Below are 17,698 nucleotides of genomic sequence, written 5' to 3' on the forward strand. Positions count from 1 at the left end.
CTGTACCTAACAACACAGGTCAGCAGATTGTTGGTGTGACAATGGATATCCGTTCATTTAAACGTGGCGCACTCAGTGCACCAGCGCGAGTGCTCGAGGGTTAAAATATATGCTCAAGCACTTGTTTGCAAGCCAACTGTTCAGGTGAAAGCAAGTCGTCTCCGTTTTGGAGAAGTTAGGTTTCAGCCCCCACTTGCAGAAATAATTGTCACTGGGCGAGTTGGCCTTGCTGTTAGGAGCGCGCAGCTGTGAGCTCGCATCCAGGAGATAGTGGGTTCGAACCCCACTGTCGGCAGCCCTAAAAATAGTTTTCCGTGGTTTCCCATTTTCACACCAGGCAAATGCTGGGGCTGTACCTTAATTAAGGTGGCAGCCGCTTCCTTCCCATTCCTAGGCCTTTGCTGTCCCATCGCCGCCATAAGACCTATCTGTGTCGGAGCGACGTAAAGCAACTAGCAAAAAAAAAATGCCAAGAAAGGAGAGGTATTCTGTCAGGTCCCTTTATAATTGGGGGCAGTAGAATAACACCCATGGTAGGCCCTGTTTGGCATAAGAAGCTACTAAAAGGAGCCTCGGGGGTTCTTAGAATGGGAGTGTGGATTGGCAACCTTGGAGCCCTTAGCTGAATGCTGGTATTGCTTCCACTTCTGTCATCTATCTTATTCAACCTCACTTGGTCAACTCTTGTTCTTTTCCATCCCCGGCGATATTAAGTATGGAGCCTTGAATTTTCATGCCCTTCATGGCCCTTGTCTTTCTATGGCCAATACCTTAATTTTTTGAAGTGTTGGATCCCTTCCATTTTTCCCCTTTGATTAATGTTAATTGAGGATGGTTGCCCAGTTGTACTCCCTCTTAAAACAATCACCACTACGACCACTCTTCTGTTAGGTATTCTTCAATTTGTTCCATTGACTTGTTCTTGGTAGCCAAAGGCATACATTTTTTTTTTTTTTTTTTTTTTTTTTTTTTTTTTTTTTTTTTTTTTTTTTTTCCTGGCAAGGGTGGTGTGTAAAAGTTGACCTAGAGGGGAACAAGAACTGATCTTTGTGGAAGGCCAATATCCAGGTTTCTTGGTCTGCTGATGTCATTACCCAAAACTACTAGGAATATTGTGTCACTTAGTAACTTATTTACTTGGCAATTGCTTTGCACTACGAACTATACGAAGAAGTTTGTAAATTAATCCTTGTTCCCATGTAATGTCATATGCAGCTGTAAGGTCTACAAATACTGCCAAGGCTTTTAAGCCTTGTGGAAACCTCTTTCAATGTAGGAAGTTTACAAATCGTTGATAAACACAGGAATAGAATGTGTAGGCCTTTTATTACCTGCAGCATTCTGGACACAGTACTATACATGTGCCGTTTCTACTGCTATTTAATCAGACTGTTAACGTAGTTCCTGCGAGAGACTCCCAGGTTGTCTAGAGCCACTGTGCACACAGTCACCTCTTATTCTGCCCATCTAGTATTTCCAATCACTACTGCATAAACTTAACAGAGTTCTGAAGCTTGGGATTTTTTCTACATCGTGCATTTATATTTTCTTAGAGCAGTATAGCCCTAAAGAAGTATCTTAGATTTGGTTGTGTAATTATTCGTGAGCAATTTCATTATTGTTGACTAGTCTACTTATTTACTTTCATTAAAGTTGTGTAATGAATTTTGTCATATACTACTGTTACTAATTATTATTTAATACTTCTTGATGATCTTATTGATAAATTGTTGTTACAGAAAGCTGGAAGTTCTGGGAGAGAAAGCAGTTGTGAAATGCCAGGATGCTCTAGTCGAAGCAGCATACAGCAAGAATAACATAGTCTAGGGAAGTTATCACCACTGAATCACAGTTCTACTTTTTCTTGTGTTCGTGGTCCATTTTGGGCTTCAGGGATTGTATGTACGCGAGTGTATGAGTGATAAAACTCTTGGTGTGTGTATATTAGTGTGGTATGAATACCATTAATAATTGCTTGTTTGTTTACAGTTATTTTGCAGACCATGAAAGACCTTTCAGAGGGGCTAATTGTATTAGTTTTCTCTTTAAACTTCAACTAAGACTTTTGTTTAAATCTGAATTTCAGACTGTCCTCTATTCTTGCATCATCACTGAAGATAACTTTTGTGAAATGTACTATATTTGTTTACATAGAAACTTAAATTGAAGCAGATTCTTAGGCTCATTTACAAGCATTCATAACATATTGTAATTTTGAAAGTAATTGGGATGTATATATCCAGTGTCCTTAATGGTTATGAAATACGGTAGAATTCCTTTTATCCGGCAAGTAAACGACTGAAAGAGTGTCGGATAATAGATTTTTGCCACCTAAGTGGAATTTACCATGGAATGTGTCAGAAATATGCTATTAAATGCTACAAGGCTATACGCGGCATATCATACCACCCGAAAGTTTGGAAAATTAATGCAGTATATATAATACAATGGCAAAGACTCAAAAATGAATAGGTTGGTCTTCCAATCAGAATTCCTCTTCATCTGTGAGTCCGTAGGTGACTGAACAGCCCAATATGGAAGGCACAGAATTTTCTGCAGAGATGGCAGATAGTCCCAGGTGGAGCAGCCATTGTTCTCCTTTTTTGTTCTTTTTCCTTCCTTCTTATTGTGTGCTATTCGCCTACGGCTTCCTTCTAAAAGTAGCCGCGATGAACTGAAGATCTCCAGCATGAACAGTTGAGGGCTAAGGTCTCCAGGTTGTTGACATCAATGGGGTCTTAATTATATCCTTACAGGGTGTCCACCCATATGGAAAACCTGGGAAACAGGGAAATGTCAGGGAATTCGATAATTGATGGGAAAACCTGGAAATGTCAGGGAATTCAGGGAAAAAATCTGGAAATTCATTCTTCTGCCAGATAAAATTGACATACCGTATTTATCCGTGTAATACCAACACATTTTTCAGTTTTTATAACATTAATCTAGGGCATGTCTTTTATGCCAGGAATAAATTTTAATGAAAAGTTGAAGTGTGATCTCGAATGTGAAGTAATGAATAATATCAATAGCTATATGATTAATCGATCGAATTTTCAATGTTTTGATCTGCTTACTATTGAATATTCTGTGTTGTTGGGGAATGGTGAGCTCGATGAATTAGACCTATATTGCGTTCTCAGCTTTTTCCAGTAATGTTTCCAGACTCTGAAACAGCTTTGAAAGTTCAACTGCACAGAACAAAAGTTGCATATACAATCACTCATGGTTTGGCTCTGTATTTCCATAAACAAGTTCTTGAGATGGGTAGTAAGTGCACACATTTCACCGTTGGGTTTGACGAGTCACTGAATAAAGTTTTTCAGATAGGCCAAATGGATCTTGTAGTTCATTGTTTCAATCCTGATACTAATGAAGTATGCACTTCTTATTTTGATTCCATGTTTCTTGGTCACTCTACCTCCTCAGATTTGTTAAATGGTTTTTTGCAAGCACAGCAAGGACTCTATCTAAAAAAAAATACGAATTTCAGTGGATGCTCCAAATGTTAATAAAAAGTTCCTTCAGGATTTTGGTAATTTATTAGATGATCTAGATGCTCCTATTTTGTTGAACATTGGATCTTGTGGCTTGCATAGTGTGTATGATTCATATAAAATGGCAGTAAAAGAAACCCAGTGGAATATTGCAGAGTTTCTTCGTGCTCTTCAGTTCTTGTTTTGCTACGCTCCTGCAAGTCGTGCTGATTATATACATCATTCAGGTTCAAACGTATTTGCTTCGAAATATTGTGCTATAAGATGGCTTGAAAATTTTCAAGTCATTGAACATGCTATAGATATCCTACCTAATGTCAAAAAATATGTGGAAGGAACAAACAGAGACAAGAAAATCCCAAGATGTAACAGCTTCAAAATAGTATCAACTTCACTTAAAGATAAGGTTCTTAAGGCCAAGTTGTCATTTTTATTATCACTTGTTGGAGATTTGGAACCATTCCTAAAAGTTTCAGACAGATCTCCCATTTGCATCACTCCTTTATGAATCTTTCATTGACGATAAATACCATGACAAGGTTTGTTGAGTCTGAGTCACTGCAGTTTTCAGAAAATCTCCTAAAACGTATTTAGACAGTAAAGAAAATCTCCTGCCTGCATCTAAAATTGACATAGGTTATGCTGCTAAAGCAGCACTTCGTGGCAATCCTGGATTAAATGATAGAGATATATTAGTGTTTTGCACAGATTGTCTAAGAGGAATGGTAGCTTTGTGCAAATAGTTACTGGAAAGGTCACCGCTGGCATATTGTCGTCATCATCTGCAGTTTCCAGCTGTTGGCCACACCTGCTCACCGCTAGCATATAAACTGACTAAATTAATTTCTTGTTTCGATCCAAGTGTAGCCAAGTAGCCTCTAAGCAGCAGACAGCTAAGGATAGCTTTAAATGCCTTTGTTGAAAACAAATGGATCTCGGGTAATGAAGCCGATCATGTACAAAGGGAGTTCACTTCTGCTTGTGAGAATGATACTTTGAAAGAAGTGAATTCTTTGTATTCTAAAGACGAGAGGTTAGATCACTTTTGGCTTCGCACTGTTCTTCCAATAGTAAATTTGAAAACAGGAAAGTTGGCTTCATTTCTCAATGATACTAATATTGTTTCATGGAAATGCTTCACTTGAATGTGGTTTTCCTGTTAACAGAGAAATTATAGTAGAGAACATGCTACAAGTATCCCTTGTAGCACAAAGAATAATATATGATGCTATCCCAAACCCTGGTGGAATTGTAAAGGTCTCCATTAATAAGAACATGCTCCATGCTGCAAGCAGTGCTCATGCTTTGTACGTTCAAAATCTAAAGGAGAAATGTGAAATATTGGAAGTAGAAGATTATTTGCAAAAAATAAGAGTAAGGCCGCTTTGTTGCTGAAAGAATTAGAAAAGAAGTGGAGGGTGATGGCAGAAGCTCGAGTCATTGGTGGCTATAAAGAAGTTTCTTCGCTGAAGCAGTAATGGTAATACATTTTTTTTTTAAACTTTAAGTGAATTTAATCAGACTAAATTAAACTTCCAAGTTTTAATATGCACATTAATTGCTCATTTATTTTCTTGAATGTTAAGTTTTAAAAATGTATTTTAATATTACTGACACTTCCTTTATAATTATGTTTTTTGTCATCATGTGTCAGGGAAAAATCTGGTTTTTATGTCTGTAAAACAGGGAAATGTCAGGGAATTTTAAAATCTGGATTTGGTGGACACCCTGCCTTAAATCGCTTCCTCTGACTTTCCAAACAACGTTTACCCACTGTTAATTCAGAGTAAAACACTTGCTTGAGAATGCAATTGTCAGGCATGCATATTAATGCCCTGTCCATCATAGCTGACATCTTAACACATGGCTTCTATACTGGTGGTCTGTGCCTCTTCAAGTACGCTGACATTTGTGCGTCTATCTTGCCAGGTTATATGAAAAATTCTCCATAAACGTCGCTGGCGATATTGTTCCAACCTTTTAATATGCTGCCTGTAGCATGTCCAGGATTGAGATTCATATAGTAAGCTGGAAACTTCAACTGAATTGTATACGAGGATGTTTGTTTCAACATTGACATCATGGTTGTCAAATACTCGGGATCGTAGTTTGGCAAAGGATGCTTACACCCCCCCTCACTGCTTCCGTATATACACACACACACACTCTCTCTCTCTCTCTCTCTCTAACATACATCCGTCCAAATACCACGACAGATCCGTGGATACTTACCTACTTACCTGTTTTATAGGCCGTGGATGAGCTGGAACAGACTAAAATAGCCTGGATCTGGACTCGTGCGAAATCAGATCGATGGGGAACAGGAATAGTATGGACCCTGAACCCTTCCCAATAAATGAAAGAACAGGGTCGAAAATATGGGGGTTTATTAACAAACATAAAGCAAAGTAAGACAAATAAAATGAATAGCTTGAAACATTACTCAGAGATATGCGTCGAACATCCAATGATATTAAGAGGCTTATCGAACGCAAACAAGAATAGCCACACTCGTCTCTTACAATCCCAAATCTCATAACTTATAGTTGACTTGCCTCAAGTAATTTCAAATACGTGACGTATGACACATCAATCGACGTAGCAAAATAATCAAAATGGACATTCTTCGAAAGAAATTCACACAACATCAAAGCAGTATGTACATCTCGATCGTAAATCAATATACTCCGCGTATCAGAACAAGCATCACAAGAGACGGGGCTCTATAACAATCCCCCATCTTGAACACAGCATCACAAGGAACAAAAGGTAAAGATAAAGATGGTTGGTATAGTTACGAGGCGGGGTAAACAAAGCCAACAATGAACCAGATACATACAAAGGAACACAACAAACATAACTAAATAAATAGGCCCAGAAATAGCCCAAAAAACAAAAATATAGAAAAATACAAGTAAAAATGAAAAGAACACCGTGAGATGCGGAGAATATTATCGATCAGGCAGGCAGACAGCACAACCACACACACGCATATACAATAGAGACCAAGAAAAGAAATACGTATGTGATTCAGAATAGACCAGTATATCAAGGCACATTACGAATACACTCCGTTTAGCATGACGTGTACTTCCATGGACTCATGATCTCATATCAGATGCGCAAGGATTATAAATGATCGCCGCATCGAGGCAAGGCATATCCCAACATAAATCGAAGCAACAATAATCGTAACCAGCACACCCACAACGTATCCATATCGCCTCGCCATGGACGAACATGAATACCAGTCATAGTGTCAAAAAACAGTTTCACACATCAAGAGCTCAGCCATGAAAGAAATCGACGAGAAACCAATCATGGTAGGTCTGCAAGCTGGTCACAGGCACACAAACCAATCTCACAACAGACCATTATCATTCTCCTTCCTTACGTGTTTACATAACAAGAAAATAGAACACACAAAAATAAAATGAAAACCTACAGCAAATAGACACGTAAAGTCAGCAGAATGAAATATAATTATAATACCCACGCAACTACGGCAAACCAAGAAATGACAATTACCTGCATTAGCCGGATAGAGTGCAGAGACTTTATGTAATCACAAAACAGCGACTAAAAGGGAGAGTCAGGCAATAGAATGGATAAATCCACTGCAGGAACAGCAAACGACACAAGTAAAATATCTCGCATCTCAGTATGCTCATTATTTCACGAATCACCATGTTGGCTTCACCGTATAACGATCTTTCTCCAAAGGCAAGCACGAGACTGGACACACTTCGGCTGATGGCCGGAAGCGCTCTCGGTCAAGGAGTATACAAGTCATACGTCACATCCGGGGAAATATCAATAAAGATGTCGAGGGCAGTCAAAGAGTATGTTATTTACCAAGAAGTGTGCCACCAAGGTAAGCTTGGTGCAGCACATGCTCCACCACAGTTGATTCTAAATTGGATTTCCGAATCTGTATTTGCACTTGATGAGAGAATGCTGCCAAGGTAAGGGAAGGAGTTTACTCTTGAAGGCTCACTCTGTCGATGGAGGCATTGATCTCTCTGTGTCTTTCTCCAGGGGCTGATTGATAGAGAATCTGTGTCTTACTGGTATTCAGTTTGAGACCAATCTTTCCGTATGCAGTTGAAAAGTTATTCAGGATTAACACTATTTCTTCTTCAGACTGAGTTACAACTGTATTATCATCAGCAAACTGTAACTCGACTAATGCTGTAGAAAGTGTAGGAGTCTTTGTCCTTAACGGTTCAAATTAAACAGTTTCCCATCCAATCTGTAATTTATCTGTATTCCTGGAGGAAGAACGTTCTTGACTAGCTGCATAACAGCAGCTATATATAATGAGAACAAAGTGGGGGCAATCACACAGCTTTGCTTAACACCGGTATTTATACGAAATGGCTCTCCAACAGAGTTGGTACCGATAACAGCTGCCGTCATATCAGTGTAGAACAGTTTCAAGATGGAAATAAATTTCTGTGGTAAACCATACAATCCTAAAATCTTCCACAAAGCATCACGGTTTACAGAATCATATGCCTTAGTGAGATCAATGAAAGCAATATAGAGAGGTCTGTTTTGTTCTTTGCATTTTTCCTGACACGAGCTGTGAATATCATATCCGTGGTTCCTCTAGGAGGCCTGAATCCACACTGACTCTGTGGTAGTATTTCCTCCACTAAGAAAGTATACGATTTGCCAAAATTAGAGCAATAAACTTTCCCAGGGAAGACAGTAATGATACTCCTCGATAGTTATTACAGTCTGTTCAATCATCTTTCTTAAATATTGGAACTATAAGACTATCTCTGAAATTGGGAGGCATTTTTTCAGTGTTCCAAATTTTAACAATCAGTTCATGTAAGTGTCTTATGAGTTCCTCACCACCTTCTATGAGAGCTTCCACAGGTATACCATCAAGACCGGTGGTCTTCTGTCGCCTTGCTTGATTGACAGCACGCTTAACTTCATCCAGCGTTGGTAGGGAGCCAAGTTTTTCTTTGATGGGTGCTTGTTCTATTAAGTCATACACCTGTTCATCAACAACTGATTCCTGATTCAGGGATACCTTCACAATGCTCTTTCCATCTATTCATGATGGACAACTGATCTTTTAGAAGAAGTATACTCCTATCACTGGACAAGAGTGGATTTTTACCAAAGATGGTTCAAATTAAACAGTTTCCCATCCAATCTATAATTTATCTGTATTCCTGGAGGAAGAACGTCCTTGACTAGCTGCATAACAGCAGCTATATATAACTGCTTTCGTGGCTTAGAAGAATTGTCTCGAATCTTTGTCTGCTAGATATTGCAGCTCTTTTGCTTTGGCTGTCCATCATGCATTCTTGACCACACGGCTTCTTCTTTGGACATTTGCTTTGACAAGACAAAAGGCGTTTTTCTTTGAAAAGCAGTTCCTGTCCTTTCGCCACGCTTGCAAGGCTTTTCTCTGATATCAATGCTACAATCTCTTTGTCATTTCATCAAATCAGTCTTGATGTTTCTTGGTCTTATAACCCATCATTTCTTTACAAGCATCCCGAATAGTGGTCTTCAGGCTCTCCCAGTATTTTATTACATCCTGATGATACTCCTCCAGTAGTGTCTGATGAAGCAGTTCTCTATATTGTGAGACATATTCTGAAATCCCAAATTTCACAGTATCAAAAGTGTGTTTGCAGCTTTTCTCCTGTTTTCTTCTCTGAGGGGATAGTGATAAATTCATAACTGATCGGATAAGTCTGTGATCTGTCCAACAGTCATCCGCTCCTGTCATTGCTTTGGCGATAAAAATGTTGCGAATATCTTTCTTACGGACAATTATATAATCAATGAGATGCCAGTGCTTCGATCGAGAATGCTGCCATGAAGTTTTAAAGCCATTCTTTTGGCGAAAAATGGTGTTACTGATTGTTAAATCATGTTCAGCACATTTTGTGTAGAAGTTGTCCAAGATATTCCTCAAGAAATCATCTTCTCATTTCATATCGTAGTTGCTGCCGATACTGGAACCTTCTAAACAAATTAACTCCATCAATGTGATCCTAGGAGTCAAATACCATTAGAGTTTTCACTGCCAATTCCATCCTTGCCAATGACACCATTCCACACACTGTTGTCCTTGCCCACTCTGGCATTAAAAGCGCCTAGTAAGATTATTTTGCCTTGTTGATTGTTTGACAGGATGCCATCCAGATCTGAATAAAATGATTCTTCGATGTCATCATCAGAATCCAGTGTGGGGGCATATGCGCTGATCACCGTGGCATGTTCGTTGTTGTTTAACCGAAGTCTTAATATCATAAGGTGTTCATTATGTCCAGTGGGAAGTTCTGACAATTCCTTGAGAAGATTATTCTTGATAGCAAAGCCTACTCTGTGTAATCGGTGCTCACTGGTAGCTTTCCTCTTCCAGAAGAAGCTGTAACCTGCACCTTTGTAATTCAACTGTCCTTCATCAGCAAGACGGATTTCCTGGAGTACTGCTATGTCGATGTTATATCTTCTTAATTCTCTACCCGCTATAGCTGTTCTCCTTTCGGGTCTCTCAGTTGTGAAGTCATCATTGAGTGTTCTTACATTCCATGTTGCAAAATATAATTTCTTATTTGTTCAACCACATAGAGGTGATACCATCGGACGCGGCTATCCGATTGGTAATATTAGTGGCCGATGATGTTTGGGGCACCATTTTTAGCTCGTTCCCCATGTGAGGTAAGCTGAGTGCACCCTAAATAGGACTGCTCAGACGTATATGCAGCAACCAAATTGCTCTACAGCCACAGCTCTAAGCAAGACGACCGATCACACATCTACCTCCTACATGCCAAGTTAACGCTAGAGGCATCCAGACATCACAATCCTCCCCCCACCCTACTCCCACCGCCACAACTTCTTGATCGCTGAAGGACTTTTGGAAGAAGTCATGCGTTTTTGGAAGACTGGAGTGAGAATGTTGCTGCACATCAACAAACACACCTTACTTGATGACTAGGAAAGATGTTCAGTGGCAAGCAGATGCAAGACGATTGAAGGATTCCTAATCACTGCAGCCTTCATCCGCATGCCAGTCGAGTAAGAAGACCCTGTTAGAACGACTGGTCCGCCGTTGAGGACTTTCTATACTGTTGACCACATGTGTTTCATCTGCCTTTAGGGGAAGTTTCCTATCCCTAGGGCAAGAGAGTGCCCTAACCACCACCATCTCACAAGTAGCGCCTTTACAGCCAGTCTGTCTGGCATGACCTCATCCGCCTCCACAATTGTAGGGAACTGAAGTGAGAGGTTCCTCCTCCGCTTGTTTGCTGTTGGGTCTTCAGGTGATGGATTCCAGTGTCATTTCCTCTACTGAGGAGCTTATCCGCCCAAAGTCGTTGGCCCTTTAGGGATTCAGTTGATTTACTGACGCCCAGCACTTGGCGTTAGCAGTTTTACAGCTGGGTGCCAGACCAGCCAACCCCCCTCCTTTCTCATTCCGGACTTGGGACCAAACAATGGTGGAGTTATGTATTTACAATATATTGCTGTCTAGGTACGGTAACCATTTAAATCAAATGCAAACAGTCAATTGAAAATGTGTTCATCTCTTTTTTTACTGAATTAATTTTCAATTTTTTTGACAGAAATTTTAATACAATTTACTGATATGTAGATTTAGATATACAAACATGTGTGAAGCCATAAATATTGGTAATTTGAGCCAAAGTGTAACTTAGGACTTGAAAGTCCCATCAGGATTGACAGGAATATTTTCAAGGTACATATGAATAACAAACTACTTCACATTGATGGTTGCCAAAAAAGGAATTGTAAGCCTAAAAATGAGTAAATTTCATCTGACCCTGTTTTCTTGCTCCATGGCTAAATGATTAGCATGCTGGCCGTTGGTTCAAGGGGTCCCACGTTGAATTTCCGGCCAGGTCTGAGATTTTAACTTCAAGTTCCTCTGACTTAGGGGCTGGGTGTTTGTGCTGTCTTCATTAGAATTACCCTATCATCGAAGGTGCGCAGGTCGCCTATAGGACATCAACTCGATGTATATCAATCACCACTGATCCGCATTTAGGTCAGTCGCCCAGGTGGCAGATTCCCTCTCTGTTGTTTACTTAGCATTTCCTTAAATAATTGCAATATATGAGGGTTGGGGGAAAAGTCATTGCAAATATTGCTTCTTGAAGATACATGAGCGGATCACAAACTGCTATTTGTCACGCAGAACCTATGCAGGCATAGTGTGTATTCACAACAGCAGATGGCTTTGTGATTGTTGGTAGTAGCACAGAGCACGCTGTGAAATTAGTTGTGTGTCGAGCATTGTGCGAGATTGAAGTAACCTGTGTTGAGCGGCACGCATAAATCAAAATAGCCGTTCTCCAGGGCAGAAATACGAGAGAACGTCTAAGTGAATTGGTAAAAGCCCGTGGGAATAACGTTCTCCCATAGTGTACAGTAGCATGGTGAGTAGGTAAGTTTCAGCAAGGATGTGTGGCAACCGGTGATCAGCAATGCTCGGGACGACCTGTCAGTGTGCGGGCCGACATAGCACGTGCCATCATCGAGCAGCTCCTGGAGGAAAACAGACAATGGACGTTACTGGAGTTGGAGAGGGCAAGTGGCATTGAGAAATGCACTATCCACTGGATATTGTGTGGATATCCTGCCACATTGGTACGCACGCTGGCAGGTCATCCCAAGCGTTGCTGATCACCTGTTGCCACACGTCCTTCCTGAAACTTAACCTACACACCATGCTACTGAACGATTTGGGAGGGCATTATTTCCAAAAGCTTCCAACAATTCACTGTGACATTCTCTTACATTTCTCCCCCGGAGACCGGCTCTTTTGATGTATGCATGCTGTTCAACACCGGTTACTTCCATCTTGTACGACTGATTTCACAGCGTTCTGTGTGCTACTACCAGCAATCACAGAACCATCCGTTGTTGTGAATACACACTGTGCCTGCATAGCTTTCACGTGACAAATAGCAGTTTGTGATCCGCTCAATAGTTGCAATGACTTTTGCCTCAAGCCCCGTATGTATACACACACCCACACAGCTGTGGAAATGAAGCTAAATAATAACATGCCATTGCCATTGATGCTGTGTACCATGAACAAGCTGTCCAATAACCTATGGATACTAATGCAGTTAGCAACTTCCAAACATAACCTCAACCACTCTGTTATCTCTGGTACCTGATAGGACTTTAAAGTCCCCAGTATTTTATAACATCAGAATTCCACAGTGGTACATAAGTTCATACAGAAGAATTTGTCATTTTAGGTATCCATATAGGGGAGAAAGGTATTAGCTTACCATTTGTGCAGTAGAAATGCCTTAACAAATAAATTTCTTTTGGTACTCCAAGATTCACCATAATGGCTTTGCCACTCCTGCGTAGTGCTATGCATGCCAGGCAGATAGCTGCTGTATATCGTGCATGATTGATGCTGCCATTTCTCACTATATTCTGAAACTCTAAGTGTCTCATTAGATTTCCAGGAGGTGAATTTTAAAAGACTTAATAAAGTCCCATCTGTAAACAAAGGGTTAAATGATCATTCAAAGCATACAATATCCAAAATCCAAATTAACCACTCTGTCCATTACTTCAATGGTGCGACTATTAGACTACAGGTAGCATTAAATTGCCTAGCACGTTGTCATAAAATAACACGTATTTCTGTAACTATAAAATTTAGTGAATGATGACTAGGAAAGTGGGTGGTATGGCAACCGTGTTCTTATTGTGATGATGGACACCCAGGTTGTGGAGAGGCCGATAGAGATTTGAACCTCTAAAAACGAATCTTTGTTATCCATCTGTTTACAAGTGTCTCTCAGATGTTTTAGGAATTCTCTTAGAATACAGTGCAACAGTATTACATCGTGAGCTGGCATGTATGAACATTGCTCTGTGAATCAAATTAATGTTGTCAGTTCAGCATCTGCTTCTTTCTACGATACCCGCATGGTTGGCAGAGAGCGTTGTAGTCGTCTTCCCATTCTTGGTTAGTTGATGATGCAATAAGTTATTTCATTATTATCGAGGGAGTGTGTTATGGGCGCAGAGCTGTCGATGTCTAGCCAGTTACCAGCTTTTCTCTCATCGGACAGAAACTTCTTTGATTGTAGCATATCGATTATTTTTGATACACCATGTCTTTCGGGTTGTAATGGGAAGCCTTTGAAATCATCTCTCGTTTTCCTCCAATATTACTGTGGGCCATACTTTACAAAAACAACTATGTAATATTATTGTAACCTATGTGGAATGTAAGACATCCTTTAGCGCAGGGCCTCTCAAACGCCCAAAATCTCGCGCATGGAGACAGCGATGCGGAGTTCCTGTGCACAGTGCATCGGTCCTGCTCAGCTCGGACCAATGCTTCGTCTCTGGGCAACTCTGCTCGGATTTGGAGCGCTATGGAGCAAGTTAGGAAGAGGGAGACAGGGGGAGCGAGCGAGACAGGCGTGGGGAAAGAGAGAGACAGTGCTATTGCTCCAAATCGAGGAGTGGGGGTCTGCACTTTGGTCAACCAAGCGAAGTCGTCTTTTGTACTGTACACAGTGCATGCACCCTGAAAGATTTTGAAAGTCTTTCACACTCCCTTCTATCTTCACCATAAAACCGATCTGTGTCAGTGCGATGTAAAGCAACTTGTAAAAAAAAAAAAAAAAAAAACACACTCCCTTTATGTCTGCGTGGAAAGGGACGGATAGTTTAATTTGAAGTTTTGGATAACTCCTTGGTCGATGGCCTGGAGACTTGAGACAATGTATGGGAGAAATAAAATGCGAACGCACAAACTAAGTTTTCAACAGGAGGATGTACACGGCATGTGTCCACCAATAAGCACACACTACTCTTGGCTCATAAGCCCTTTTTTGAATAAAAGTGTTCTTACGTTTGGCACAAACACTTCTCCAAACCACGATATGGAAAACTGACATCCATCCCAGTATTATTTCGAGTGCTGTGATCGATATGTAAAACATCATGGAATTTGGAATTTCACTATCACTATTGGCTTCACTTTGTGCATACCTGCAGCATTTGCACAAAACAGAATGTCCATGAGGTCTTCGTTCTGTTTAAATCCCTATGGCAGCGTTTCACTTTCACTGGCGAGAGTGAAATTAATTTTCTAACTGTCTCTACAAATACACTAGCAGAGAGTTTGTTGGCACTTTCCTGTTCACCTAAAACTTCTAGTTTACAGATAGCATGCCTTTCTTTGAAACAGTTAAGCCACCCTATGGAATAAACACAGTTGCCCAGAATGTTGATTTCTTTATGCAAGTTCCTTGCAGCATTGGCCCTGAAATGCATGCAACATCTGATCTCTTACGTGAAAACCGCTGATGAGGTACACAATACAAATTTTCATTGCGAGATTGGTGAAGAGTTTTGCGATTTTCTGCTGCCTTTTCCAATTTGAAATTAATCATGAAACTTTGAAGCTGACTCCCTTGTTTTTTGCTGTCGTATAATGTTGAACACCCCATTCATATTCTTGCTTTAATGTCCCCTACTAATACCTTTTCCAGTTTTATTCAGCAGTTCTAGCTTTTGCTTAAGTGTAAGGACATTTCTTTTATTCTTTGCAGACTTGTACATTGTGCTGAAATTTTGCAGTTGAGTACACAAACCACATGAATACACTAAATTTTATTCCAGCTGTACTGTTGGAGACTGGTGTGTTGACAATGTACGTCCCTTAGATCAAACTGTGGGCTACTGAATGGCATGAGTGGATCTATTAACAGTGACACACACAATAATGACCATTCAAGCATTGTAGAGCAGCCGCACAGGAGTCGCTAAAAGTTTCAGATACCCTTGAGTTGCTGTTTTTAATTCTTCTTATCATTAATTGTTTGTGCCCATGAGCAAAGATGCCATAATTTTGAGATCGCTGTATAAAAGGGATTTTACTGTACTAGTAGTTATTTTTCTTTTCCATAAATGAAGTAGGTAGGTTTCATCAGTCACCACTGATCTGCATTTAGACTGTTGCCTAGGAAGCAGATTCCCTATCAGTAGGGACCTGAAAAAATCGCATTTGCGATAAATGCAAATTTTTAAATCTTGTACTGAATCCAAGCCTACAGTAATTCTAATGTGGATAAAATAATTTTTACGCATAAATAGAAGTGCGACAAAATGCAAAATATGACCCAAAATGTGAAATTAGTATGAATATGCGATTTTGGTGCGAATTCTGTGAAAATGTGCTATTGTACTAGTGAAAACAACATATTTCGGCAAAATCATCAGAAATACTCAAAATATGATACATAAATCTTTTGAGGGTTCCGATCAATGAAGAAAAGTAGCCGACCGATTGCTGCTTTCTGACTTTAATCGGTATTTACAATGGGAATAGCAAAGGGAATAAGATCTCTATTGATTATTATCGAAATGTAAATTGAGTATCACGGAAATAACGAGATAGGCGCAGCATTGTTTTCCTGTTGATCAAAATTGAAAGTAGTGAAGAGTAGAAAGTCGAGTGATCGTTTAGGTTATGGGGCGCACGACAGAAACTGCACGAAAGGGCTCAGCAATATGCAGAGGATGGTTTATATGCCACACACTCAGCGACAGTGTTTTGCAAGTATTGTAATTGCCGAGTTGGGTGGGGAAAAAAAAGATAGCATTGTTATTATTATTATTATTATTATTATTATTATTATTATTATTATTATTATTATTATTATTATTATTAAGCGTATGGAATTTACAGAATGGACAAGTATATACAATATTATACAAAAGAAAAACCTGCAAAGAATACAAGGTACCGGGCGAGTTGGCCGTGCGCGTAGAGGCGCGCGGCTGTGAGCTTGCATCCGGGAGATAGTAGGTTCGAATCCCACTATCAGCAGCCCTGAAGATGGTTTTCCGTGGTTTCCCATTTTCACACCAGGCAAATGCTGGGGCTGTACCTTAATTAAGGCCACGGCCGCTTCCTTCCAACTCCTAAGCCTTTCCTATCCCATCGTCGCCATAAGACCTATCTGTGTCGGTGCGACGTAAAGCCCCTAGCAAAAAAAAAAAAAAAAAGAATACAAGGTAAGTAGGGAACAATTACACATGAATATCTAAATTGTTTATCCACTGCACTAGGGATACTGAGACATCAGCAAAGTCTTTTCGGTCTCCACCGTAAGCACGCAGAGGGCATTCGTCCATTATATGATGCATGGTCTGGACTAAAGCACCACAATCACACGCTGGAGAGTCCCTGAAGCCCCACTGGTGAAGTCCCAGCCGGATCAAAAAGAGAGCTGCACGTTGTTTCTGTGAACTGTCTTGATGCAGGAAATGCTACAAACTGCTCTCGTGCTGTTTTAGAAGCTCTGCGCAGTTATAGTGTACCATATGATGCAGTTAAAGTGTTAGTGACAGTGCGCCGTACATGACCCGGTGTTATGAAACATTAAGTGTGGTCATAGTGGATCATTTAGTGTATGTACAGTACTGGGCATATATAAGATCAGCTGGGTTGGCAATAGTTGGGTCGCAGTGATGACTGACAACAGATTTAAATCATGTGGTTGCGATTAGTGATGGGAATATCGAATGTTTTAAACTATCGGTAGACTACCGATTGTGAGGCTTGACTATCGAATGAAAACATTCGATAGTTTTCATTCGGTTTGAAATCGGTAGTAATAGCCTATACGTTTTGTACTGCGGTAGTACTAGTAACTAGTAATAAGTCATTTGCTAGTAGCTACCGAAATGTGGATTGTTGTATTATACTACCGATTTGAATAGCATGTTTGTTTTGTTAATATAATAAGACTACGACTAGTAACCAACGTTACACAATGATCGAGTGAAGTAATTGGAAACTGAAATACGTTGGTCTATAAAATAAGATAAAATGTCCCGATTAAAGTAACTGTGGTCATTATGTTTCATTTTAAATAAAATGCATTTTTGTGTCCCTAACCACAAGTTAATGGATGTAAGATCGTCTGTTCATAAAATAACAACTGTTAGGTAATTTCAGACGAAGGTTATGTCCTTATTGTAATGACACCACATATTAAAGTAATATGAACACAGCAAAGTAAATAAAAAGACAACATATTTTCCTAGGACCAAATATAGTGAATATAATAATTTTAAAATAATCCCATTCATGTAAGGTTACGTTCAATCATTAGAGGTTCATGGTTCGTATATGGAATGTATTTATA

The 17,698-nt window shown here is 39.9% G+C and overlaps 1 protein-coding gene across 1 annotated transcript in view; it reads left to right on the plus strand.

Annotated features, from left to right (window-relative positions):
* LOC136877512 (uncharacterized) overlaps nt 1-2,171 on the plus strand; it is a 79,449-nt gene extending 77,278 nt beyond the window's left edge. The window contains exon 3 of the mRNA XM_067151624.2: nt 1,740-2,171. Coding sequence (XP_067007725.1) covers nt 1,740-1,817 — 78 coding nt within the window. The 3' untranslated portion in view covers nt 1,818-2,171. The remainder of the gene's footprint in view (nt 1-1,739) is intronic.
* The last annotated feature ends 15,527 nt before the right edge of the window (nt 2,172-17,698 follow it).

The sequence above is a fragment of the Anabrus simplex genome, chromosome 1 (assembly GCF_040414725.1).
Source record: "Anabrus simplex isolate iqAnaSimp1 chromosome 1, ASM4041472v1, whole genome shotgun sequence".
NCBI classification, from domain to species: domain Eukaryota; kingdom Metazoa; phylum Arthropoda; class Insecta; order Orthoptera; family Tettigoniidae; genus Anabrus; species Anabrus simplex.